The sequence below is a fragment of the Salvelinus alpinus genome, chromosome 13, assembly GCF_045679555.1.
Source record: "Salvelinus alpinus chromosome 13, SLU_Salpinus.1, whole genome shotgun sequence".
Classification (NCBI taxonomy): domain Eukaryota; kingdom Metazoa; phylum Chordata; class Actinopteri; order Salmoniformes; family Salmonidae; genus Salvelinus; species Salvelinus alpinus.
Window position 1 is genome coordinate 12,809,465 of NC_092098.1, and position 25,818 is coordinate 12,835,282.

The 25,818-nt window shown below is 42.1% G+C and overlaps 2 protein-coding genes across 5 annotated transcripts in view; one reads left to right on the plus strand and one right to left on the minus strand.

Moving 5' to 3' along the window:
• LOC139537128 (nuclear protein AMMECR1-like) overlaps positions 1-8,430 on the plus strand; it is a 34,393-nt gene extending 25,963 nt beyond the window's left edge. Inside the window, exons 3-6 of one of the 2 annotated variants that reach the window (XM_071338066.1) lie at positions 1,300-1,414; positions 2,239-2,329; positions 2,456-2,552; positions 2,859-8,430. In XM_071338066.1, the coding sequence (XP_071194167.1) occupies positions 1,300-1,414; positions 2,239-2,329; positions 2,456-2,552; positions 2,859-2,973 (418 nt within the window). In that variant the 3' untranslated portion in view covers positions 2,974-8,430. The remainder of the gene's footprint in view (positions 1-1,299; positions 1,415-2,238; positions 2,330-2,455; positions 2,553-2,858) is intronic. The other variant, XM_071338067.1, reaches the window with a different exon arrangement.
• Positions 8,431-8,649: 219 nt separating this feature from the next.
• The window catches only part of LOC139537129 (transmembrane protein 164-like), a 57,759-nt gene continuing 40,590 nt past the window's right edge, over positions 8,650-25,818 (minus strand). For all 3 annotated transcript variants that reach the window (XM_071338069.1, XM_071338070.1, XM_071338068.1), the window contains exons 4-6: positions 18,451-18,529; positions 14,829-14,929; positions 8,650-11,947 (exon numbers count right to left, since the gene is read on the minus strand). In XM_071338069.1, coding sequence (XP_071194170.1) covers positions 11,744-11,947; positions 14,829-14,929; positions 18,451-18,529 — 384 coding nt within the window. In that variant the 3' untranslated portion in view covers positions 8,650-11,743. The remainder of the gene's footprint in view (positions 11,948-14,828; positions 14,930-18,450; positions 18,530-25,818) is intronic.

Here is a 25,818-nt window from a genome sequence, read left to right on the forward strand (position 1 = left end):
CTTTCCAACAAGTCACTTAGTCAAATATCTGTCCTGGTCAACTGTAAGTGCTGTTATTGTGAAGTGGAATCTTCTAGCAGCAAAAACGGCTCAGCCACAAAGTGGTAGGCCGCACAAGCTCACAGAATCGGACTGCCGAGTGCTGAAATGCGTAGCGCGTAATAATTGTTGGTCCTCGGTTGCAACACCCACTACCGAGTTCCAAACTGACTCTGGAAGCAACGTCAGCACAATGACTATTCGTTGGGAGCTTCGTGAAATGGGTTTCCATGGCCGAGCACCCGTACACAAGCCTTAGATCGCCATGCCAATGCCAAGCGCCGGCTGGAGAGGTGGAAAGCTCGCCACCATTGGACTCTGGAGCAGTGGAAACGCCTTCTCTGGCGTGACGAATCACGCTTCACCATCTGGCAGTTTTGACGAACGAATCTGAATTTGGCGGGTGCCAGGAGAACACTATCTGTGGCTGAATGGATGCAAGTCCCCGCAGAAATGTTCCAACATCTAGTGGAAATCCTTCCCAGAAGAGTGGAGGCTGTTATAGCAGCAAAGGGGGAACCAACTCCATATTAATGCCCATGATTTTGCAATGAGATGTTCAACAAGCAGGTGTCCATATACTTTTGGTCGTGTGTGTAACCTGGGTGGTTCGAGCCCTGAATGCTGATTGGCTGAAAGCTATGGTATATCAGACCGTACGGGTATGACAAAACATTTTATTTATTTTTACTGCTCTAATTATGTTGGTAACCAGTTTATAATAGCAATAAGGCACCTCGGGTTTGTGGTATATGGCTGCATTGCGTCGTGCCAAATAACAGCCCTTAGCCGTGGTATATTGGCCAAATACCACACCCACTCTGGCCTTATTGCTTAAATATATTCCGGACTCTGACATTGCTCGTTGTGATATTTATTTTTTCTTTTTGGATTATGTGCGTATTATTACTGCACTGTTGGCGCTAGAAACACAAGCGTTTTGCTGCATCTGTGACCAATAAACATAGTTTATTTGATTTGAATTATGGAAGATGTCACTTAATGGCTAATGCCATCTGTCTTCTGAAAGGATAAAGAAATATGCTTGCATGGTTTCCTTATTTAAATGTTCTCTTACCAAAGAGATTTGATCTTTATTTTCATTATAACCATAATGCCCTCGGCTTAGTGTGAGATGAAATGCAAATATAACTTTGGGTAGACATTGTCCTTGATAATCTGTTGGTCTTCCAGTTGGAACTGGTTCAAAGTAATGATGCTTATTTTCGCCCTAAACGTCCCGTGCCTTTGTCTCCACAGTGCCCTTAAAGACAGCCGCTTTCCTCCCATGACGAGGGACGAGCTGCCACGCCTCTTCTGCTCAGTGTCTCTGCTCACCAACTTCGAGGACGTCGGTGATTACCTTGACTGGGAGGTAAGAGACTGAAACAAGACAGGTAGCTATTAATTCATCTTATGCAATACTCTTCAGTCATTGATTTTTAAATTGAAATGAAATGGCCTTCACATATGTGAATCCAGCAGTTTAGATTGCCTGTGCCTCGGAGAGCAGTACACTCCCCACACAGAGCACACTGTAAAAGACAATCTCCAGTGTGAAGTAGAGATGAGAATTGGATACGTCGAGGGCTCTGCTGCAGTGGCACCTTCATGTCCTGAATGAACTGAACCCCATTGCAGCCTTGAGATTCACACTGCAAGGATGATTTAGGCAGACAATCAGCATACACACACACACACACAGACACAGGCAATATGTGGTGAGGACATAAGCAGTCACCTTGTTGACCCAGAGGGGCTATACTGCAGGTAGTGGGCCCCAGGGGGGTAGGGTGGAACAAGGGTTGTGACGTGGGTTGGTGAATTGTGTATCACCTACCGGTTTGGATTATAATGGGAACAATCCTCTGAGCTACCTTGACTGGATCGTGGCCCTGTGCCGAGTGTGCTGGTTTACAGGGACACATCCTGTCTCCTCCATCCATTCACTCTCCTATTACCATGGCCCTCCCCTTCATTCCTCACCCTAAACCTCCAATTCCCTCGCAGCCTCTCACCTCCCCCCCTTTCACACAATATAATCCAGTATGTTAGGCTTAGTGCACCAAGACATATTTAAACACTCTAGTAGGTTGGACAGTGTGGCCGAAGACATGTAGTTCGTATAGATATTTCTCTCTGTTGGTCCTGTCATTAAAGTGATGTCTCTTCTCTCTCTCGCCTTTCTCTGGTCTGTAGGTGGGTGTTCATGGCATTAGGATAGAGTTTTTCAATGAAAAAGGATCAAAGCGCACCGCCACCTACCTACCAGAGGTCGCAAAAGAGCAAGGTAAGTGGAATCCTGTGTCCACCTTTATGATCTCTGAATGACTGGAGGTCTTTGTTGTAGAGAGAAGTGGTATTCAAGGGGGACATAAAGGGGGATATTCAAGAGGAATCAACCTTCTCTGTGCAGGATGGGACCACATTCAGACCATAGATTCCTTACTACGAAAGGGAGGCTACAAAGCTCCCATCACAAATGACTTCAGGAAGACCATTAAGTTGACCAGGTAAGAGGCTGCTCTCCTTTCACACCGGATGCTGTCTGACTTCCACTGCTGGCTTGGGTTTTGCCTTAAGTGTAAATTCTGGAAGTGGAAGTGTTGCTCACTGCTGGGAATATGTGACTGGTGCATAATTACTGTAGGTGACCCTCCCAAAGCCCACCATGGTCCTGTTTGCCACTGTTCCTACAGGGAGATCAGTGACCGATTACTGCTAGAGCATAGCAGCATTAGGAAGTAGAGATTGTAGTGCCGCTGCCAGGTAAGTTGGGGTAACTGTGCCTTCTCTAACTTCTCTCTCCTCCTGCTCAGGTACCGTAGCGAGAAGATGACGATGAGCTATGCGGAGTACATCGCCCACCGCCAGCACCATCACTACCAGAACGGCACCGGGCATCCTCTACCCCCATACAACCATTATTCCTGACAGCGAGCCGCATGACCAATCACTGAACCTCTCTGCGGACCTTTTCCCAGGAGAGCCCGCCCCCTCCTGGTCTAGCTATCTCTACTACTGTACCATTTTATGATGATAGTTTCCGTTGCCATGCTGACGCTCTCCCAGACGTTGACGTGGCAACGGGTGGCAAAATAAGCATAAATTGATAATGACGAGAAAAAACGAAACTTTTTTTCCTTTTTATCCTCCTATTGATTTAGTTTTTGCAGCATATATATTCATATCTATAACCCCTTTCGTTCATATTTTTGACAAGTAAACGAATACTAGATTTTCTTAAACTTTGATTATTTTCAAAGAATCCTAATCAGGTTTTTGATTCTGTGGATGGAAGCAAGTCATATATGGTGGACTAGTCTTACATAATGGTATATGCTCATATTTTGTGTAGGCTTTTCTACAGTGTTCCCTTCTATTAGGAAAATGTGTTTTTCTGTTGAAACCCTTCTTAGTAGCCTGATTGACATTGTGTGTATCATGTAGCAAGCCATCAGCAGTTCTGGAATGTTGCATCATTTCCTCAATTTTGCGATTCCTCTCAAAAAAGTATTGCCTGTTACGGTTGGTTTGGCCTTTGTAAACCGTTGTAGTGATGTCATTGATGGTTTGGCCTTTGTAAACCGTTGTAGTGATGTCATTGAGTAGGTGTTGGGACTTGTATACCCAAGATTTTACATTGTGGGGTTGTGATGCCACACAAACAATATTAGCTGGTCTTTATTGCGTTACCCTACAAACCTGTTTGCTTTTCTGTGTGTGGTTAGCTGTTTGTTAAGTGCACATCTGACAGGACATTGACAGTGCTAGATTAAATTAGGAATAGGATCTTGTCAAAATATTTCCCACGATGCTTGACAGAGCCTTTCATTTCCACCCGGTTGTTCATGGTGTTTTTGATAAACACTTCTAGACTTTATTATTATTATTATTTTTTAAATTTAACCTTTATTTAACTTGGCAAGTCAGTTAAGAACAAATTCTTATTTACAATGACGGCCTACACGGGCCAATTGTGCGCTGCCCTATGGGGACTCCCAATCATGGCCGGTTGTGATACAGCCTGGATTCGAACCAGGGTGTCTAGTGACGCCTCAAGCACTGAGATGCAGTGGCTTAGACCGCTGCGCCACTCTGTAACTTTAATTGAATTTGTCCGGCTACAGTTATTATTTTCCCCCTCTCATTAAAACTTGAGAAATGCCATTTTAGCTTCAAATTAGGTTCTGTTCTTTGTCATTTTGAATCGGGCGAGGAACGAATGTGATCTACAGGGCTGGAGGATGTGGTTGGGTTGGAGAGTTGACTGCAGAGTGCAGATAAATAATGATCCAAGTCATTGACCTCTGAGAAAAAGGCCTTCATCCTGTTATTCCATTGCCAGTTGGTTTGAGAGGAAAAACCAATGAATGAGACTTGAGTCTAGTGACGGGCACATGCTAAAACTACTAAAAGCCATATTCTCTTTTTAATGCATGCTTTGTAAGAGTGGTCGGCTTTTGCTGTTTGCTTTTCTCCCCTCTAAGTAACTTCTCCGTGTTTACTTCCTCTACGAGTCAACTTTATTCTGGTGGCTTTGGTCCCAAAAGTTGTTTCCCCTCCGATTGTGCTCTGTGCTTTGTCCTGGTTAGGAATCTGGGCCGTGAGACATTATCTGGCCTTCCTCTAGTTACTCTGTGGACATGGGTTAGCATCAAGGTTTGAACTCCTTTGTCCTGTTTGTGGCCTCCTCACCTCCACTGGTTCGATACCATTTTAACTGAAGCTCGTGGCCACAATGACACTTAATTCTGCTTGATGTAATCAATGTTTACATCCACATATGTTACATGCTTGATGACTGCCCGGTTGCCATAGATGTGCACTTTCATGTGCTCTCGTCAAACGTTAGGAGCTGCTGTGGAGGCTACTGGACTGAGTAGCTAGCTAACGTTAAACCCCTGGCTCAGATCGTCGTTGGTTGAGTTGTTCAAATCACCCCTCCGTTATTTCCTCTTCGTGACATGCTGCTGTTGAGGTGCTTGCTGGTTTCAGGACAAGTTACTCCCCATCTCTGTGCCACTAGAAACCATGCATAGGTTGTTGGTCTGTTGTCAGCTGGTTTGCAGCAGCTTTTGGCTGAGTTGGTGGGAACCGATGCAGAGGGAACAAGTAAAGGGTGGATCAAGCTGCATTTAATCAAACTCTACATAAAGAGCCAGGGCTTTTAAAAGAGCAGGGAATACATTTCCCCTCCCCCTCCAAGTATTCTTCATTGTCAGTCACATCCACGTCCAGTAGTTGGTATGTTTTAACAAGTGTCGTTGAGGGTTATCTCGTGACCTCTGTGTAGTGTACAGGATTTGATTTGTGTTTTTTTGTGGTGACTGACAGTTTTGAGGGGTGCTTGTAAAAGAAAAAAACACTAAAAAAAACACATTTTCGTAACAGCCTTTACCAACTGACAGTAGGGTAAATAATTTAATTTAATTTTTATATGCAAAATGTTAAGGGCTTTTGGCACTCCATCCACAGTAACCCGAAATGACCCAGATTTCAGTTGTGTTGCCTTAAAAAATGATTAAATAAATGTGGACCGGTAAAATGGTGCCCTGAGTGTTCCTCTGTCCCGTACTGTACTGTCGTCTAACCCTGACCTCAACCTACAGGGCAGTGAAGGTGAACCGGATTCACCCATTCACCCTCGGATAGACACGTTATCGTAGTGGGAGGCAGATGGGGAACTTTTGTGGTCAGACAGGCTACTTCATTAATATAGCCTAGTGTAGAAGTGGTTCAGATGATGTGCAAATAAGCTAATCTCACCTGTTCACTGTGGTTCCCTGCTCAGAGATTGGATGGCCTTTCCATCATATCCTCTTGGGGTCAGGGAACTGATGCCTCAGACCATGCTGCTTAGTAATATTGACAGGACAAATTGGCCTACTTAAAGAGAGATTTTGGCCTTGTAGTTTGTCACCAAAACAGTTTTCAGAGAACTGTGGGAAAAGCTGTCCTTGCTGCTGAACAGTCAGGTACCCATTTTTTGGTCCATTAAATACAGCACAACCTGAACTTTTTCTGGTCATGCTGCAAAACCAAGTCCACCGCTGTCTTTTACATGCTTGCTGATTTATATGTATACACAAATGCAATCCATTCTGTTGCATGTGTGTATGTGTATAAAACATGCAGAATGGTTTAATCCATGACATGCTTGATCTACGACGTAGAGACTCATAACTCGTAAAAAAAGAGAAAAATAAAATAAAATGGTGCTATTGGACCTCGTGTTGGGGCGGTCGCGGGTTTCGTGACTGGTCATGCGGACTCATCGATCAAATCCGACTTATTATCCTTGATATATGCAGATCTGTTCAACAGGTGTTTTTTCCTACCAGTGTAAGTCAACACCCTGCAGGTTTGAAAGGACAAGAAGTCCCAACTAACCCCCCTCCTCTACCCCCAACTCCCTGCCTCATGGCCTTGGGGTTGAAGGTGAAATCTGTCGTTCAGTAGATGGTGTCATCAGAAGGGAACATTCTCTCCTGCACTGGGACAGTAAAGAGTTGGAGTGAACAGGGCTGTCACCCCTGACACTCCATCGTAGGCCCTTTCCTTGCCCAGCCCACGACTGGATGTTCCAACAACACTTCATGTTTTACCTCTGTGTTAAATTGTTGTTACAGCTGTCCTGTACCCTATACTCATCCATGGGGTTGATTAACAGCTTAAAGGAAAGGTTCTGACTGAAGGCTCTCAACTCTGGCTCTTACGAACTGCCTCAAAGGAAGTCCAGCGTTTTTAGCCTTGAATATTGTCATGCATGTACAGTAAGTCTCTATAACAGTGGTTTCTTTAAGCTAAAGGCCATGTTGCGACTTGGCTGGACATGAGGGTGGGTTTAACTGGCAGGTTTAGTGACAGCCGGACGAGTGATTGCTGACGTCATCAGGATGCTCACATAATTATTGTATAATGTTTGACTGAGACCATTTGTTATCATTAATGTATGTCAGAGGAGCCTGGTGGGAGGAGCTATTGGAAGATGGGCTCATTGCAATAAATGTAATGCTATCAAACATATAGAAAACACGTTTGACAATGAGCCTGTCCTCCTATAGCTCCTCCCACCAGCCTCCTCTGAAGTATGTTACTTTCACATGGAAATGACTGAACGTTGTCATTTTTTTAAACTTCAAGTCAAGATTCATGAATACCAGTCAAATGTGATTCTGACTGCTCATTTGCAGCACACCTCTGCCCATTGTTCATACTGACACAACTAGGATAATGTTAAAGACAGAATGTAATTTGGTTCCATACCGGGGTTAGGGTTTAGTCCCAGCATTCCTTGTATGTGTATGCATATATCTTTGTTGAATGCTTAAGCTCATAGTACCTTTTGTATGTTCGACCGAACCAAAGATGCCTCTGGCCACGTCCACATGCTGCTCTTCAGGCCTGGCTTCCTGTCCTTCCAAAAAACACCCCTGCAAGAGACAAAATAACTTTTTTTCTGTCTTTTTCTTTTTTTTGTACGATTTCTAACTTTCTTTCGCAACTGCTTATTCAATGAATTTTTGATTCTGTTTGAAGCCTTACCAGGCATCAAGGATAGTGAAATTACCTGGTTGCACAGTTTATTTTGTCACAGATTTTTTCATTATAATTTGTGCAACAAAAAATAAAACCCCATAGCGTGCCTCCTAGATTTATGGGTTTCTATGTGTTTTTTCCTAAAGACCAGCAGTTATACTTCATATATAAAAGATGAGTTTCTCATTTTTTTTTATGCCATTAAAGATGAAAAAGCCTCTTTTCTTTACTCTGGACCCAGTAGCTGCACTGGAATACAATCGCACTGATATACAAATGAATAAAACTTTTATAAGAAAATGTACTTTAAGAAAAAAAATATTTTGTACATCAATTATTTTCAAAAACATATTTTGGATCTAGTTTCTAAATTAATTGTGGTTTTCTATGTTCAGAAAATTTCAGACACCAAGTTGAGACATGTTGCTGTGCAGAGTGACAGTCTCTGCTGTGGTGGGATGACAGGATGTGGGGTTGCCTGGCGTAACCCCTCACACCCACCTTTTATTTCTTCTACTTTTAATTTTTGGTTCACTTTCTCAACTTTAGTAACTTGAAAATGTTGATGGAATAATATGAACTGGGAAATAAACTACTTACCTTTAGAGCTAGATCCCCCTTCCCCATTGAATTGCTGTTAGTGTGATGAGACTTAATGGGCATTTATGATAGTATGGCAAAGAAAAAAATTACCCACCCCCAAAGAGTGTGGGGGGAAAAAAACGTATATATTGATGGGTTATCAGTGGGTATGTGAGCAATGGCTGTGGAGATAATGTAGTTAAACATTTATTACCTTTAAATCATTTATCCAATAAAAAATGTAAAACCAAGTGAAAATATACAAAATTGTGTGTGCATGTTTTGTGTAATGGGTGTTTTATTACAATCCAACATGGAGTTGGAGCTTGATTGAATGTTATACAATACACAAGGTTATATTTACAGCTTGGATAAGAATATTGGTGGTACACATTGGTAGAGATGTTCCCACTTACTATTTTGAGCACTATATAAATCCAATGAAATGTTATTTATTAGTTCCTGAGCTATTCACTGAGAAGACCATTTAAGGGCAGAAATCACATTTATTGTCAATACATCACATTGCACATCCACCCAGAAAAGTGTAAAAAAGTATACCATATCCCTTGTTTGGGCACAACAATCCCTCATTACAAAATGGGATCAATCAAAGTGATAAGGAATAGGAAATTGTATTTAAAAACAGATACTTCCCTTAAAACAGGGGTTCCCAAAGTAGAGCTATGCAGGTAATCAAACAGATGGTTTAATGTATGTGATTGGTTATATAGAATATGTCTATATTTGGGTAGATATGGACTGAAATTGGGCTGCCCCTTAAAAATAACCAACACTCAGAATGTAGATTGAAGTGTAATGTATAGAACAGGCATTTGATAGAGAACTGACATTACACATACATTTCATCCGCAACCTTGATAGCAAACCACTGAATATGCCCCATGATCAATAAAGGCTCTATTCAATCTGTATCACTGAAGTCAACATATGTAGCGTTTACCGCTAACTCAGGAACATTGCCTTTACATTTCAATCACGCTGTAATGCCGAACTTCTGCAATACGGATTTAATAGAGCCCTAAATCTCTTTAATGAATCATCTCTGAAGGCCATCTCTACCTTTCAGATCCCCTCTCAACAGGCACAGGACATCGCTCCTCTCACCCTTTTGACAACTGTGCTGTATACAAATACAGTGCATTCAGAAAGTATCCAGACCCCTTGACTTTTTCCACATTTTGTTATGTTACAGCCTTATTTTAAAATGGATTAAATAAAACAAATCCTCAGCAATCTATACAAAATACCCCATAAAGACAAAGCAAAAATGTTTGCACATTTAAAATAAAAAACAGAAATAACTTATTTACATAAGAATTCAGACCTTTTGCTATGAGACTCTAAATTGAGCTCAGGTGCATCCTGTTTCCATTGCTCATCCTTGAGATGTTTCTTCAACTTGGAGTCCACCTGTGGTAAATTCAATTGATTGGACATGATTTGGAAAGGCACACACTTGTCTATATAAAAAGGTCCCACATTGACTGCATGTCAGAGCAAAAACCAAGCCATGAGGTTGAAGGAATTGTCTGTAGAGCTCAGAGACAGGATTGTGGCGAGGCACAGATCTGGGTAAGAGTACCAAAACATTTCTGCAGCATTGAAGGTCCCCAAGAACACAGTGGCCTCCATCATTCTTAAATGGAAGAGATTTGGAACCACCAAGACCCTTCCTAGAGCTGGCCACCTGGCCAAACTGAGCAATCAGGGGAGAAGGGCCTTGGTCAGGGAGGTGACCAAGAACCCAATGGTTACTCTGACAGAGCTCCAGAGTTCCTCTGTGGAGATGGGAGAGCCTTCCAGAAGGACAACCATCTCTGCAGCACTCTACCAAATCAGGCTTTCACGGTAGAGTGGCCAGACGGAAGCCACTCCTCAGTAAAAGGCACATGACAGCCCGCTTGGAGTTTGCCAAAAGGCACCTAAAGGACTCTCAGACCATGAGAAACAACATTATCTGGTCTGATGAAAACAAGATTGAACTCTTTGGCCTGAATGCCAAGCGTCACATCTGGAGGAAACCTGGCACCCTCCCTACAGTGAAGCATGGTAGTGGCAGCAGCATGCTGTGGGGATGTTTTTCAGCAGTAGGGTCTGGGAGACTAGCCAGGATCGAGGGAAAGATGAACGGAGCAAAGTACAGAGAGATCCTTGATGACAACCTGCTCCAGAGCGCTCAGGACCTCAGACTGGGGCTTAGGTTCACCTTCCAACAGGACAACAACCTTAAGCACACAGCCAAGACAACACAGGAGTAGCTTCGGGGCAAGTCTCAGAATGTCCTTGAGTGGCCCAGCCAGAGCCCAGATTTTTACCCGATCAAACATCTCTGGAGAGATCTGAAAATAGCTCCCCAGCCAACCTGACAGAGCTTGAGAGGATCTGCAGAGAAGAATGGGGAAAAACTCCCCAAATACAGGTATGCCTAGCTTGTAGCGATTGTCCCATGAAGACTTGAGGCTGTAATTGCTGCCAAAGGTGCTTCAAAGTACTGAGTAAAGGGTTTGAATGTAAGGGGTCTGAATACTTTCAGAAGGCACTGTAGATATTTGGATACAGCACAGTTGTGTTATTTGTTTATTTCATACTTTTGCAAGAATTTCTAACAACCTGTTTTTGCTTGGTCATTGTGTATAGATGTATTAAATTGTTTTTTCCCATCAATTTTAGAATAAGGCTGTAAGCTAACAAAATTTGGAAAAAGTCAAGGGGTCTGAATACTTTACAAAGGCACTGTACACCAAGATACCTTCCTGTCCTCATCCATAATGATCCGACAGGACAGACACTTGTCTGCATTGTCTGTAAAAAGGCCCCTTACATTCTATCTTTCACCTCTGCAGTAAAATCAGTGATGGAGAGATGGGCCAAAGATGCAGGAGCCCTCTTTCATTTATACCACTTGATCCAGCAAAGACGTGAGGAACAGGTTTCTCCTTGTCAGCAGAGGCTGTGACCATAGATATGACAGAGACAGCTGCTTCACAACTATTACTCTTCTAACAAACAAAATATCACAAAGTGATGGCTTTTACAATGGATTAAACATGTCAAAGATATTATCTTAAATACAAACACAAAATGGCAACTTGACCCATACCTGGGCCAACTGTCATGGCAAGCACAAATTAAGAGTTTGAAGTGTACAGTAACAATGACAATTCCGTGATATGTGGGCTAGCCCCATTTTTTGGAACATAACTACAGAAGGCAACTTTAGAAATAAAAAAAAGAGTAACTTTTAGAAACATGAGTAACTCGGGTTCAGGAAATCTGACCAAAAGAAAAAGCAAATTTCCCCTGGCCAGCTACACACCAATTACTACCAACTGCAGCAGTCTTCCCATCATGTGTGCATGCATACAATGCAAGCCATCCCTAACACAAAAATAATAACTTTGTTTAATTTACCCTGAAATGCCTAATTCTTTACAGAAAAAAAAAAAAAAAAAAGTTAAGTGGTACAAGATGCATTAAAAATGTTGATAGAAAATCCCACCGTAAGAACAGGCATTGGATTTAAAAAGGCTACGTCCGTGTGAGTCTGTCGGTCTGTTCAGTCGACCTTGCTGCGCAGTCTGGCGGTGTCCAGCAGGTACCTGCAGGTGGGGCCGGTGTGGTAAGAGAAGAGGGTCAGGGCCTTCCCATGGACCAGGGTCAGCAGGGTCTGGTGACCTGCAGCCCAAACCCGGTACCAAGGCCCGTAAAATGGGTCAGACACCGCTGGACACAACATGTTATTCAGGTTGACCTCGGTCATCTGGGAAGATGGAGAGAAAAATACAGAAGTGAGAGACAAGCTAGCAGAAACCGAGGCCTTGCTTGGTGTTTGTTTCATTCGTGACTTCAGTCAGGCTATAAGAGAGAAGAGCAGTCAGCTGTGTCACGCAGCTCATTAGTCATGCTAGTGTGTCATGTACAGTGCCTTCAGAAATATGTACACCCCTTGACTTACTCCACTTTGTTGTGTGACAGACTGAATTCAAAATAGATTAAATAGATTTCTAACCCATCTACACACAATACCCCATAATGACAAAAATGTTTTAGAAATGTAAACAAGTATTCACACCTCTGAGTCAATACATGTTTGAATCACCTTTGACAGCGATTACAGCTGTGAGTCTTCTGGGTAAATCTAAGAGCTTTGCACACCTGGATTGTACAATATTTGCACATTCTTTTTAAAATTCTTCAAGCTCTTTGAAGTTGGTTGTTGATCATTGCTAGACAGCCATTTTCAAGCCTTGCCATAGATTTAAGCCGATTTAAATCAAAACTGTAACTAGGGCACTCAGGAACATTCAATGCCGTCTTGGTAAGTAACTCCAGTATATTTGGCCTTGTGTTTTAGGTTATTGTTCTGCTGAAAGGTGCATTTGTCTCCCAGTGTCTGTTTGAAAGCAGACTGAACAAGGTTTTCCTCTAGGATTTTGTATGTGCTTAGCTCTATTCCGTTTATTTTTATCCTAAAAAACTCCCTAGTCCTTGCCAATGACATGCATACCCATAACATGATGCAGCCACCACCATGACTGAAAATATGAAGAGCGGTACTCAATGATGTGGCTCCTATCACAGTCACCGTTGGCCTCATGTTGAAATCCCTGAATGGTTTCCTTCCTCTTTGGCAACTGAGTTAGGAAGGACGCCTGTATCTTTGTAGTGACTGGGTGTATTGATACACCATCCAAAGTGTAATTAATATTAACACCATTAATTTAATTAATTAACACCATGCTCAAATGGATATTCAATGTATGTTTTGTTTTTGTACCCATCTATCAATAGGTGCCCTTCTTTGCGAGGCATTGGAAAACCTCTCAGGTCTTTGTGGTTGAATCTGTGCTTGAAATGCACTGCTCAACTGAGGCACCATACAGATAATTGTATGTGTGGGGTAAAGAGATGAGGTAGTCATTCAAAAATGATGTTAAACAGTATTATTGCACACAGAGTAAGTCCATGCAACTTATTATGTGACTTGTTAAGCACAGTTTTACTCCTGAACTTATTTAGACTTGCCATGACAACAGGGCTGAATAGTTATTGACTCAAGACATTTCAGCTTTTCAGTCTGTATTCATTTGTAAAAATGTCTAAAAACATAATTCCACTTTCACATTATGGGGTATTGTGTTTAGGCCAGTGACAAATCTCAATTTAATCAATTTTAAATTCAGGCTGTGTAACATTTTTGGGAGGAAAAAGTCTGTAAATACTTTCTGAAGGCACTGTATCTTTACTCAAGTACATCACGCAAACTCTCTATCCAGATCCTGTATCCATCCAGCATCATGTTGAATCCTATTAAATCACATTCTATGTTTCATCTTACTTTACTGCCTGTGTCCTGTACAATGCTGTATCAATTCGGGATGCACATTATGGTCGATTCTGCTGCCGACTAACCGACCCTAATAAACTTGTCAACAAACGGTATAAAAATGTCCAAAGAGTAAAATGACGTGACCAACAGAAAAGACTATGGATGTATACAAGGAATAGACATTTTTCCATTATGAGCTTTAAGCTTTGTTTTGCCTTCAATAGACTGAACTGCTGTTTGTGGTGCACCAGCGGTTTGCGGATCTTGCATGTTAATGGTAACATGCAACAATAGCAAGCCTATCGTCATACAGTCAAAAGGCTATATATAGCCTGTTATTGAACACGAAACCGCTGTAACGAAGCAGCTAATAACACGTAATTTTCAAACATTTACCAAAATGCAATTAGCGGGAAACACAGTTCTAAACAGCGCATATTATTATTATTTTTTTATTTAACCTTTATTTAACTAATGCAAGCGGTTCCATGTGACAGATAGAAAATAAATAACTAGGATGGTAATATGACTAGGATTGTGGCTTTCGCTTCAGAACAACGGAAGAAAGTTGATATGAAAACCAATAGAACATAAGAGAAAAGCTGGTTAAATGGCATAAGGAAGTCTTTATAAAATAATTGCTTCCAAATTTCTATGGTTGGATTTTTGCTAGGTTACTTTGAAGCAAGGTAAGACATTCCTCATTATTTGAAGTAAATTAAAGCGTTCAGGTTCCAAACAATTAGACTGCCAGAAGCTCCCATTGTAAAGTGGTGGGTGACGCGCTGATAGCCTGCCTACCGTTGACTATAGCCTATGCACTCAAATGGAGAATGGGAGGCGCGCTTTAATTACGAGTTGAGATTGAGAAATAGTAGCTCTTAAAATCGTGACCATCAAAATAGCTAACATGCGATTGCATTTAGAATTGTTATGTCTTCTTGTGCAGAAGAGGTCTGTGGTACTTCAGACAAGTGATGGGCCAATTCATACCTCAAACTAAACTCTGTATGCTGTGATGTGATAAAATACATAACGACTAACGACAATACACACGCGTTAATTTAATCACAAAATTATGCAAATTTCCCTATTAAGGTAAACACGACCAGTCAAATCTACTTTCGGCTGCTACACATTTAATGGTTAACCTCCCTAGCATCAATATATGATCTATGTCTGGAGGGTACAAATCTTGTCAACATCCTGTATTTCTGTGTCATGTGCCTCATGTTACTGGCCTCTCCTTTAAGAGCTAGGGGAGCCGTTTCACCGAGTGTCCAGTAGAGGGCTCCCTCAATTAGTCTCTTACCAGGCCCAGGCCCTGCAGGAACAGGAAGTGATAGAGGAACAAGATGCCAGTGGAGAGGATAGCCCACCACATGTCCCCTAAGGGCTCCGGCTTGTACACACCTGCAGTGGGAGAGAATAGACAATGTATGAACATTATACAAAAAACAGAGCTGAAGATCCAGTTATGGATCGCTTTCAGTTTATTGGCTGGGAGATTAATCACTATTGGTATTCTTACTCCCCCTTCAAAGAATGCAACTGATGTTTTTCTTCAAGAGACCATGCTTTCCCACTTTGTTCAAAACCAGTGCTGACTAGGGATGGTGGTGTCTAGCTTGTTTGCTGTTTCACAAGCATAATCACATGGAGCCTTTGCATTCATGAGGCCCTTCCTACCCCTAGATCCCCATGTACCCCTCCTCTCTCTGAGCCTGTGGGTGTCTCTCCAACAGAGGATTGATTGAAAACAGGTCCATGTGTTGAGGCATTTTTCCACCCCTGTGCTCTAGTCAAGACAGAGTCAATTAAGTCCGGGCCAGAGAGAGACAGCCCAGCAGCACAGAGCCAGGAACAGAGTGGAGGGGTGGAGAGGGGAGGGGGAGCTGAGGGAACAAGCCCTCTATTCATTGTTCCCCTCGCTTGCTCTCAACCCAAAGCCCAGTGGACTAGATAGCACTCTGCCATCACAATGCACAGAGAGCCAGTACAGACACCCAGATACACAGAGATTCCTTATCACCGAGTCATCATGAGCTTGGCTAGGACTGAGCTCTCGCTTTGTCTCACTGCCATTTCACATCAGCCATTGGAGCAGAATGCATAGACATGGAGTTCCCCTCCCCGCTTTTGGGACTCGGGGCAGAGTGACTCACAAATTCCACTGTATAATTGACAGAGCAGTATCCTATCAAATACAGATGTTGCCATCAGGCAACATGAAGGCATAACTTACTGTGAACTCCTCTACAGTACAGCTATGGGCTTGGTTTTACTGTAGTTGTGTTTAGCTCACCTCCACCCAGCTCTTTGGAAATAAACTTTTCATTTATACATCTAGTACACATTGAAACTGCTATGACAGCCCCTATTGTTTAGGGATATGAATCCTTCCTTATGTTCAAAGATATGTTACACGTGTATGATACGGACTTGGTTGTTCCAAATTGGTGTGAATGTGTTAGGAGCCAGGGTGTTCGTGATCTTACCGATTTTCTTTCAAGCGGTCATAGCGGTTACATTTTAAGCAGTTTAGCTTCTTAACTGTATTGGAGAGAAATAGTAAATCACAGATCGAGAGCTCATTCAATTCTCTTTGTTCAAATTGTAGTCCAGACTTTTGTCGTCAGTTGGGGAGCTAATTTGAACAACATAGGCCACCATAGTCTTTTCTTCTGAATTGTTGTCAGGTAAATGATTACTCTTTTTCATAACCATATTATATGTTCTGCTTTGATGTTAAACATCTTTAAAAAAAAATTTTGAATGTCAACACTGGTGTTGAGGCCATGCACAGAACAGCTAGCTGGCAGGCATATTCACTGTCATTTCAACCTCTCCTTGTTCCAGTCTAATCCCCACATGTTTTAAGATGACCACCATCGTTCCTGTTCAAGAACTCTAAGGCTTCATACCACAATGACTACCGCCCTGTAGCACTCACATCTGTAATCATGAAGTGCTTTGAGAGGCTGGTTATGGCACACAACTCCATCATCCCAGACCCACTCCAGGGAGTAGTGCGTACAACCCAGTGCATCACTGGGGCCAAGCTTCCTGCCATCCAGGATCTCTATACCAGGCGGTGTCAGAGGAAGGCCCTACAAATTGTCAAAAGACTCCAGTCACCCTAGTCATAGACTGTTCTCTCTCCTACCGCACGGCAAGCGTTACCGGAGCGCCAAGTCTAGGTCCAAAAGGCTTCTTAACAGCTTCTACCCCCAAGCCATAAGACTACTGAACAGATAATCAAATGGCTACCCAGACTATTTGCATTGCCCCCCCTTCTTTTACACTGCTGCTACTCTCTGTTAATTATCCATGCATAGTCACTTTACCTACATGCACATATTAATACCTCAATTACCTCGACTAACCGGTGCCCCCGCGCAATGACTCTGTACTGGTACCCCCTGTATATAGCCTCGTTACTGTTATTTTACTGCTGCTCTTTAATTATTTGTTACTTTTATTTTTGACTTCTCTATTTTTTACTTAACACTTATTTTTCTTAACTGCATTGTTGGTTAAGGGCTTGTAAGTAAGCATTTCACTAAGGTATACACCTGTTGTATTTGGCGCATGTGACAAATACAATTTGATTTGAATTTGCATACCGCCCAAACAGATCCAATTGCACTTCCACGGCACTCACCCACCTAGATAAGAGGAATACCTATGAGAGAATGCTGTTCATTGACTACAGCTCAGCGTTCAACACCATTGTCCCCTCCAAGCTCATCACCAAGCTTAAGACCCTAGGACTAAACACCTCCCTCTGCAACTGGATCCTGGACTTCCTGACGGGCCGACCCCAGGTGGTGAAGGTAGGCAACAACATCTCCGCCACGCTGATCCTCAACACGTGGGGCCCCACAGGGGTGTGTGCTTAGTCCCCTCCTGTACTCCCCGTTCACCCACGATTGCGTGGCCACACATGACTCCAACATCAAGTTTGCTGACTACACAACAGTGGTAGGCCTGATCACCAGCGACGATGACACAGCCTACAGAGAGGGAGGTCAGTGACCTGCCAGTGTGGTGTTGGAACAACAACCTCTCCCTCAGTAAGACCGAGGACCTGACACACGCACGGTCGTGCGTCAAAAAAGTTCTACAGCTGTACCATTGAGAGCATCTTGACTGGCTGCATCACTGCTTGGTATGGCGGTATCACCGCCCTCGATTACATGGTGCTACAGAGGGTGGTGCGGCAAGTCCAGTACATCACTGGGACAAAGCTCCCTGCCATCCAGGACCTCTATATCAGGCGGTGTGAAAGGAATGTCGGGAAAATCTCCAGCCAGACTCCAGCCACAGACTGTTCTCTCTGCTTCAGCACAGCAAACGATACCGGTATATCAAGTCTGACACTAACAGGCTCCTCAACAGTTTCTATCCACAAGCCATAAGACTGCTAAATGGCTAACTAAATAGCTACACAGACTGAGTTGACCCTTTTTTTTCTTGCACTGCAGACTCACAGGGCCCTACACACGTACGCAACTGACACACACAGTCACTGGAACTGACCCTGTATAAAGTATGCTTAATTACTTTCTCGTGTTCTATTTTTATTTGTGTGTTTTTGTTCTACCTTGTTAATATATAGTATTACATTGTTATTGATTACTGCATTGTTGGGTTTGCAAGAAAGGCATTTCAATGTACTTATGCATGTGACCATAAAACTTGAAACTGGTTGCAAGAATGGCATCTCTACACTAGATGGCAGTCTGTCAGTTGTCCCCAGGTCTCCGCCTCTGTCAGTGCAACAATCTCACAACTGGGAGAAGGATTTCGATTGGTTGAGGTTAGGTAGCAGTGATGAATAATTCGAGATGGTTTAATTTCTAGTGAAGCACCCATGGAATGGAGACAACAGAGCACAGAATTTCATAAGTGCAAAAGAAGATGGAACGTACCTCCTTTCCTGAAGAGGTATACCGGCACCAGGTAGAGCATGGAATGCTGAATGTAGTAGACCTCCTTCTCAAACGGAAGCTGAACACAGACAAACAGAACAGATAAGTGTTCAGCATCTACATGAACATCATCAGCTTCATTTCAGCATATACACATACATGAATGTTCGCCTTACTACATTGAATGTTAAACAATGTCCTGCTCCTGCAATTGACATTGTTTGGCTATGGAAATGTTTGAAAGCACAATTGGATCAAAACATGGCTGGTGTTTAGTCTGAATAAAAGTGGCGTTCTGGTTTCAGTTAGGCAAATTCCCGTTTTAAAACAAACAAGAGAACCATTCCCATAGGCATCAGAGTGTAACAGCTCTGTAAATTGGCCAGCTAGCCTTAACAGTACAAAGATATGTGAGTCAGATTGTGGCTGCAGAGGAAAGGAGGTGTCTGTGTAAAGCACAGAAAACCCACAGAGTACACACTCTCTAGACCAGGGGTAATAACCCATGCTGCAGGGCTGCATGGTCTTAGAGTTAATCACATAACAAAGCTATTCTTTACACTGAACGCAATCAATTCCTGTCCATATGGTGACTTCTCTTAATGCATTACCTCGAGGAGGAGACAAAGGAAACACTACATCAGCACTATTTAAAGTCGGGGAAACTTTACTATGATTTTTTTTTGTAAACAAATAATTAAAAAGCACAGATTATTGTATGGAACAATATACAAAGGTGTTTGAGAAGGATAGGAAAAAAATAAGAGTACACGTATTCATTGGTTTCTTTTCATTTTGATAAAAGATTAAAATGTAATGAATTGAAGGTTATTTGTTGATGTAAAAATCTACATTTGTCATTAGATTTGGGGTGGGGTCAGGAGAAATTCTTGTGGGAAAAAAATGGGGTCCCTGCAAAAAAAAAAAAGTTAGAATACCTTAGGTGATCGGTTATGACCTTATAGATGACTGTGTCTGTAGCGCAGACACAGAACTCTCCTCCAGCCTGCACAGACAGACGGGTGTGTGTGTGGAGCCTCAGTGTTGGTCAGGGGTTCCTGAGAGTTGCCGGTCACGTGCTGCTGTGGTTACTGGGCCAACAACACAAACCCTGCCTGCCTGCCAGACAGCAATAAAAGGAGGTAGGAATTGGTGGCCACAGACCAAGAGCAGGTTAAGGGAACTCAAGTGTACTAAACAAGGCCAAAGTCACATAATGAGGCCTTAGTTACGTACATAGCCTTTGTCTTTACTGTTCAATTCCCCCTCCTATACATGCATTACAGTTGACAGCATGGCTGGAATTCTTGACGAGACTTTCAAAGGGTGCATTTACTTTCTAATAAGACAAATCTTCTGAATAAACTAAAACTCGGTCCAAACTGGACGCCACAGATTAACAACAAACTACATTTCATTCGGGTATTGTGAACTGGACTAGCAGAATGTGTTGTACGGTCTGGTTATTTACCACCATGTTTGCTTTGTTTAACTATTAATAACTTGTTAGAAATAAAGTATACAGTGCCTTCAGAAAGTATTCACACCACTTGACTTTTTCCACATTTTGTTGTGTTACAGAATGAATTTAATGGATTAAATTGAGATTGTCACTGGCCTACACACAAATACAACCCCATAATATCAGTGGAATTAAGTTTAGAAACTTTTACAAATGTATTAAAAATGAAATGCTGAAATGTCTCGAGTCAGTAAGTATTCAACCCTGTCGTTATGGCATGCCTAAATAAATTCAGGAGTACAAATTTACTTAAGTCACTTAATAAGTAGTGTGACGACCCTCCCAATGTCTGCCGAATTCTCTCTTCGCTCTTGTTTTCCTTATTAGGTCGGTGGGCGTAGCCGGGAGGGTCATCAGCGAAATGGGACACACCTGGGCTCGGGTGTGTCCTGGGGATAAATACACCTTTCCCTCACTCATTGAGGAGACTCACTCCACGCAGACATACTGTTGGATTTTGGTTATGGCATTTTTGTAGCTGTTTTGTGTGTTTGCTTTGGCACCTCTCATTATCACATCAATGCACACAACCACTGACTACACACCCCATTGTTACTTGTTTATAGTTAACTTTAGTTAATAAATACATTTGTTATTTGTTTATCTCCACGTTGTCTCCTTTTTGTTACGGGCTACAAGCCGGTTTGTGACAGTAGCATGGACTCACTGTGTGCAATAGTGTTTAACACATTTTTATTGACTACCTATTCTCTGTACCCCACACAGAGAAAATTTTAAGGTCCCTTAGTCGAGCAGTGAACTTCAAACAGATTCAACCACAAAGACCAGGGAGGTTTTCAATGCCTCGCAAAGAAGAGTACCTATTGATAAATGGGTAAAAAATTAAATTAAATAAAAAAAGCAGACATTGAATATCCCTTTCATCATAGTGAAGTTAATAAATATACTTTGGATTGTGTATCAGTACACCCAGTCACTACAAAGATACAGGCGTCCTTCCTAACTCAGTTGCCAAAGAGGAAGGAAACCGCTCAGGGATTTCACCATGAGGCCAATGGTGACTTTAAAACAGTTACAGTTTAATGGCTGTGACAGGAAGAAACAGGATGGATCAACATTGTAGTTACTCCACAATACTAATCTAAACAGAGTAAAAAGGAAGCCTGTACAGAATAAAAAAATATTCCAAAACATGCATCCTGTTTGCAATAAGGCACTATACAGCTCCTGAGTGGCGCAGTGGTCTAAGGCGCTGCATCTCAGTGCAGAGGCATCACTACAAACTCTGGTTTGATTCTAGGCTGTATCACAACCGGCCGTGATTGGGAGTCCCATAGGGCAGCGCACATTTGGCCCAACGTCGTTAGGGCTTGGCCGGGGTAGGCCGTCATTGTAAATAAGAATTTGTTCTTAACTGACTTGCCTAGTTAAAAAAATATATTTAAGTAAAATTGCTAAACATTTGGCAAAGAAATTAACTTTATGTCATGAATACAAAGTTATGTTTGGGGCAAATCCAACACAACTGAGTACCACGCTTCATATTTTCAAGCATGATGGAGGCTGCATCATGTTTTTGGTATGCTCGTCATCGGCAAGGACTAGGACATTTTTTTTATGATAAAAAGAAACGGAATAGAGCTAAGCACATACAAAATCCTAGAGGAAAACCTTATTCAGTCTGCTTTCAAACAGACACTGGGAGACAAATGCACCTTTCAGCAGGACAATAACCTAAAACACAAGGCCAAATATACTGGAGTTACTTACCAAGACGGCATTGGATGTTCCTGAGTGCCCTAGTTACAGTTTTGATTTAAATCGGCTTGAAAATCTATGGCAAGGCTTGAAAATGGCTGTTTAGCAACGTTCAACAACCAACTTGACAGAGCTTGAAGAATTTTCAAAAGAATGTGCAAATATAGTACAATCCAGGTGTGCAAAGCTCTTAACTTCTTATGGAGTAGCTTGGATGAAAGGTGCAAAGAGGTGCCCATATTAAACGGCCTGCTCCTTAGTCCCAGTTGCGAATATATGCATATTATTATTCATATTGGATAGAAAACACTCTGAAGTATGTCTGTGAGTATAACAAAACTCATATGGCAGGCAAAAACCTGAGAAGTTCCACTTCCTGTTTGAATTGTTTCTGAGGTGTCAGATTTTCAACCAAGCTCTCAATTGAAATGACAGTGAGATATAGATGAGTTTTCACTTCCTACGGCTTCCACTAGATGTCAACAGTCAACAGAACTTTGTCTGATGACTAATGTGAAGGGGGGCCGAAGGAGACAGGAAGATTGATTCAGTACATCGTCTGACATGTTTCTACTGACTGTTACGGAACTTTTGGACATTTCGTCACGTTATAGTGGAGGCGCTTTCTGACTTTGGAATTGTTTACAGAAGGCGCGAACCATAGTAGCTAATTGGACATAAATAACAGACATTATCGAACAAATCAAGCATTTATTGTGGACCTGGGATTCCTAGGACTGCATTCTGATGAAGTTCATCAAAGGTAAGGAAACATTTATCATGTATTTTCTGGTTTCTGTTGAGTCCAACATGGCGGCTAATTTGGCTATTGTTCTGAGCTCCGTCTCAGATTATTGCATGATTTGCTTTTTCCGTAATGTTTTTTTGAAATCTGACACAGAGGTTGCATTAAGGAGAGGTATATCTATAATTCCATGTGTATAACTTGTATTATCATCTACATTTATGATGAGTATTTCTGTTGAAACGATGTGGCTATGCACTATCACTGGATGTTTTTGGAACTAGTGAATGTAACGCGCCAATGTAAACTGATTTTTTGTTATAAATATGAACTTTATCAAACAAAACATGCATGTATTGTGTAACATGAAGTCATATGAGTGTAATCTGATGAAGATAAAAGGTTAGTGATTAATTTTATCTCTATTTCTGCTTTTTCTGACTGCTATCTTTCGCTGGAAAAATGTCTGTGCTTATTGTGGTTTGATGGTGACCTAACATAATCGTTTGTAGTGCTTTCGCTGAAAAGCATATTTGAAATCGGACACGTCGGTGGGATTAAGAACAAGAATACCTTTAAAATGATATAAGACACATGTATGTTTGAGGAATTTTAATTATGAGATTTCTGTTTTTTTAATTTGGCGCCCTGCACTTTATCTGGCTGCTGTCATATCGATCCCGGTAGCGGGATGCAGCCATAAGAAGCTTTAAGAGACTTACCCAAAAAGACTCACCGCTGTAATCAAATTTATTTATAAAGCCTTTCTTACATCAGCTGATGTCACAAAGTGCTGTACAGAAACCCAGTCTAAAACCCCAAACAGCAAGCAATGCAGGCGTAGAAGCACAGTGGCTAGGAAAAACTCCCTAGAAAGGCTGGAACCTAGGAAGAAACCAAGAGAGGAACAACCATATGAAGGGTGGCCAGTCCTCTTCTGGCTGTGCCGGGTGGAAATTATAACAGAACATGGCCAAGATATTCATGTTCATAGATGACCAGCAGGGTCAAATAATAATAATAATAATAATCATTGCCAAGGTGATTCTAACATGAACTGACTAAGGAGTGTGAACAGTGGTGTAAAGTACTTAAGTCGTTCTTTTGGGGGGTATCTGTACTTTACTATTTGACAAATTGTACTTCACTACATTCCTAAAGAAAATAATGTACTTTTTACTCCAGGCATTTCCCCTGACACCAAAAAGTACTCGCTACATTTTGAATGCTTAGCAGGACAGGAAAATGTGGTCTAATTCACACACTTATAAGGAGAACATCCCTGGTCATCTCTACTGCCTCTGATCTGGCAGACTCACTAAACACATGCTTCATTTGTAAATAATGTCTGAATGTTGGAGTGTGCCCCTGGCTATCTGTAAATAGAAACAAACCTAGAAAATGGTGCCGTCTGCTTTAATATAAGGAATTTGATGATTGATTTATACTTGTACTTTTAATACTTAACTATATGTTGGAAATTACATTTACTTTTGATACTTAAGTATATTTTAAACCAAATACTTTTCCTCAAGTAGTATTTCACTGGGTGACACTTTTACTTGAGTCATTTTCTATTAAGGTATCTTTACTTTTACTCAAGTATGAAAATTTGGTACTTTTTCCACCACTGGGTGTGAATACTTAAGTAGATAGTGTTTCATTTTCAATAAATGTGAGGAAGGGTACAAAAACATTCCTGCAGCAATTAAGGTCCTCAAGAACACAGTGGCCATCATTATTAAAATGGAAGAGGTTTGGAACCACCAAGACTCTTCCTACAGCTGGCTACCCAGCCAAACTGAGCAATCCTAGGAAGAAGAGCCTTGGTCAGGGAGGTGACCAAGGACCCAATGGAACCTGATAGAGCTCCAGAGCTCCTCTGTGGAGATGGGAGAACATTCCAGATGGACAACCACCTCTGCAGCACTCCTCCAAATCAGGCCTTTATGGTAGAGTGGCCAGATGGAAGCCACTCCTCAGTAAAAGGCACATGACAGGCCGCTTGGACTTTGTCAAAAGGCATCTAAAGGACACTCAGACCATGAGAAACAAGAGAGTCTCTGGTCTGATGAAACCAAGATTGAACTCTTTGTCCTGAATGCCAAGCGTCAGGTCTGCAGGAAACCTGGCACCATCCCTATGGTGAAGCATGATGGTGGCAGCATCATGCTGTGGGGATGTTTTTCAGCGACAGGGACTGAGAAACTAGTCAGGATCGAGGGAAAGATGAACGGAGCAAAGTACAGAGAGATCCTTGATGATCTGCTCCAGAGCGCTCAGGACCTCAGACTGGGGCGAAGGTTTACCTTCCAAAAGGACAACAACCCTAAGCTCACAGCCAAGACGGTGAAGACCAAGACAACGCACAAGTAGCTTTGGGACAAGTCTCTGAATGTTCTTGAGTGGCCCAACCAGAGCCCGGACTTGAACCCGATCAAACATCTCTGGAGAGACCTGAAAATAGATGTCCAGCGACACTCCCCATCCAACCTGACAGGGCATCTGCAGAGAAGAATGGGAGAAACTCCCCAAATACAAATGTGCCAAGCTTGTAGTGTCATACCCAAGAAGACTCAAGGCTGTAATCGCTGCCAAAGGTGCTTCAACAAAGCACTGAGTAAAGGGTCGGAATACTTATGTGAAATGTGATATTTCCGTTTTTGCTTTGTCATTATGGGGTATTGTGTGTAGATCGTTTTTTTTCTCTCATCAATTTCATCCATTTTAGAATAATAAATGTCACAAAATGTGGCAAAAGTAAAGACATCTGAATACTTTCTGAAGGCACTGTAAATCCTTATGGACACGATGACTGATGACACTAAAACAAACCCCAGAACGTCTAGATATGATGTGTGAGTGAGACCATGCCCCATATAGTCCATGGGGAGGAGAGACCATGGGTGTTTCTCAATATGCATACTACAGTGCTCCACACTCACGCGCCGAGTGCATTCTCCGAGGACGTTCTTGTGAGGATGAGAGTGTGGAGAACGCATCAAACTTTTCATTTGAGAAGCATGCCCACTCCTCCTACCGTATTACCTCACGCTGCACCTCCCATTCACTGTACCTTCTTCCAGCCAGGACAATGGCAATAGAGACAAACCAAGATATCTTCTTATGGCTGCAAGGCAAAGTGTTGAGTAGCCAGTGAAATCGTGCCCATTTCAAACGGCCTCCTACTCAAATCTTGCTCGTACAATATGAATATTATTATTCTTTTTGGATAGAAAACACTTTCTAGTTTCTAAAAGAGTTGGAATTATTTCTCTGTGTGAAACAGAAGTCCTTCTGCAATTCGACCATGAACGCCTGATTCACACAATCTCCTCTTAACAGTTGATGTTGAGATGTGTCTGTTATTTGAACTCTGTGA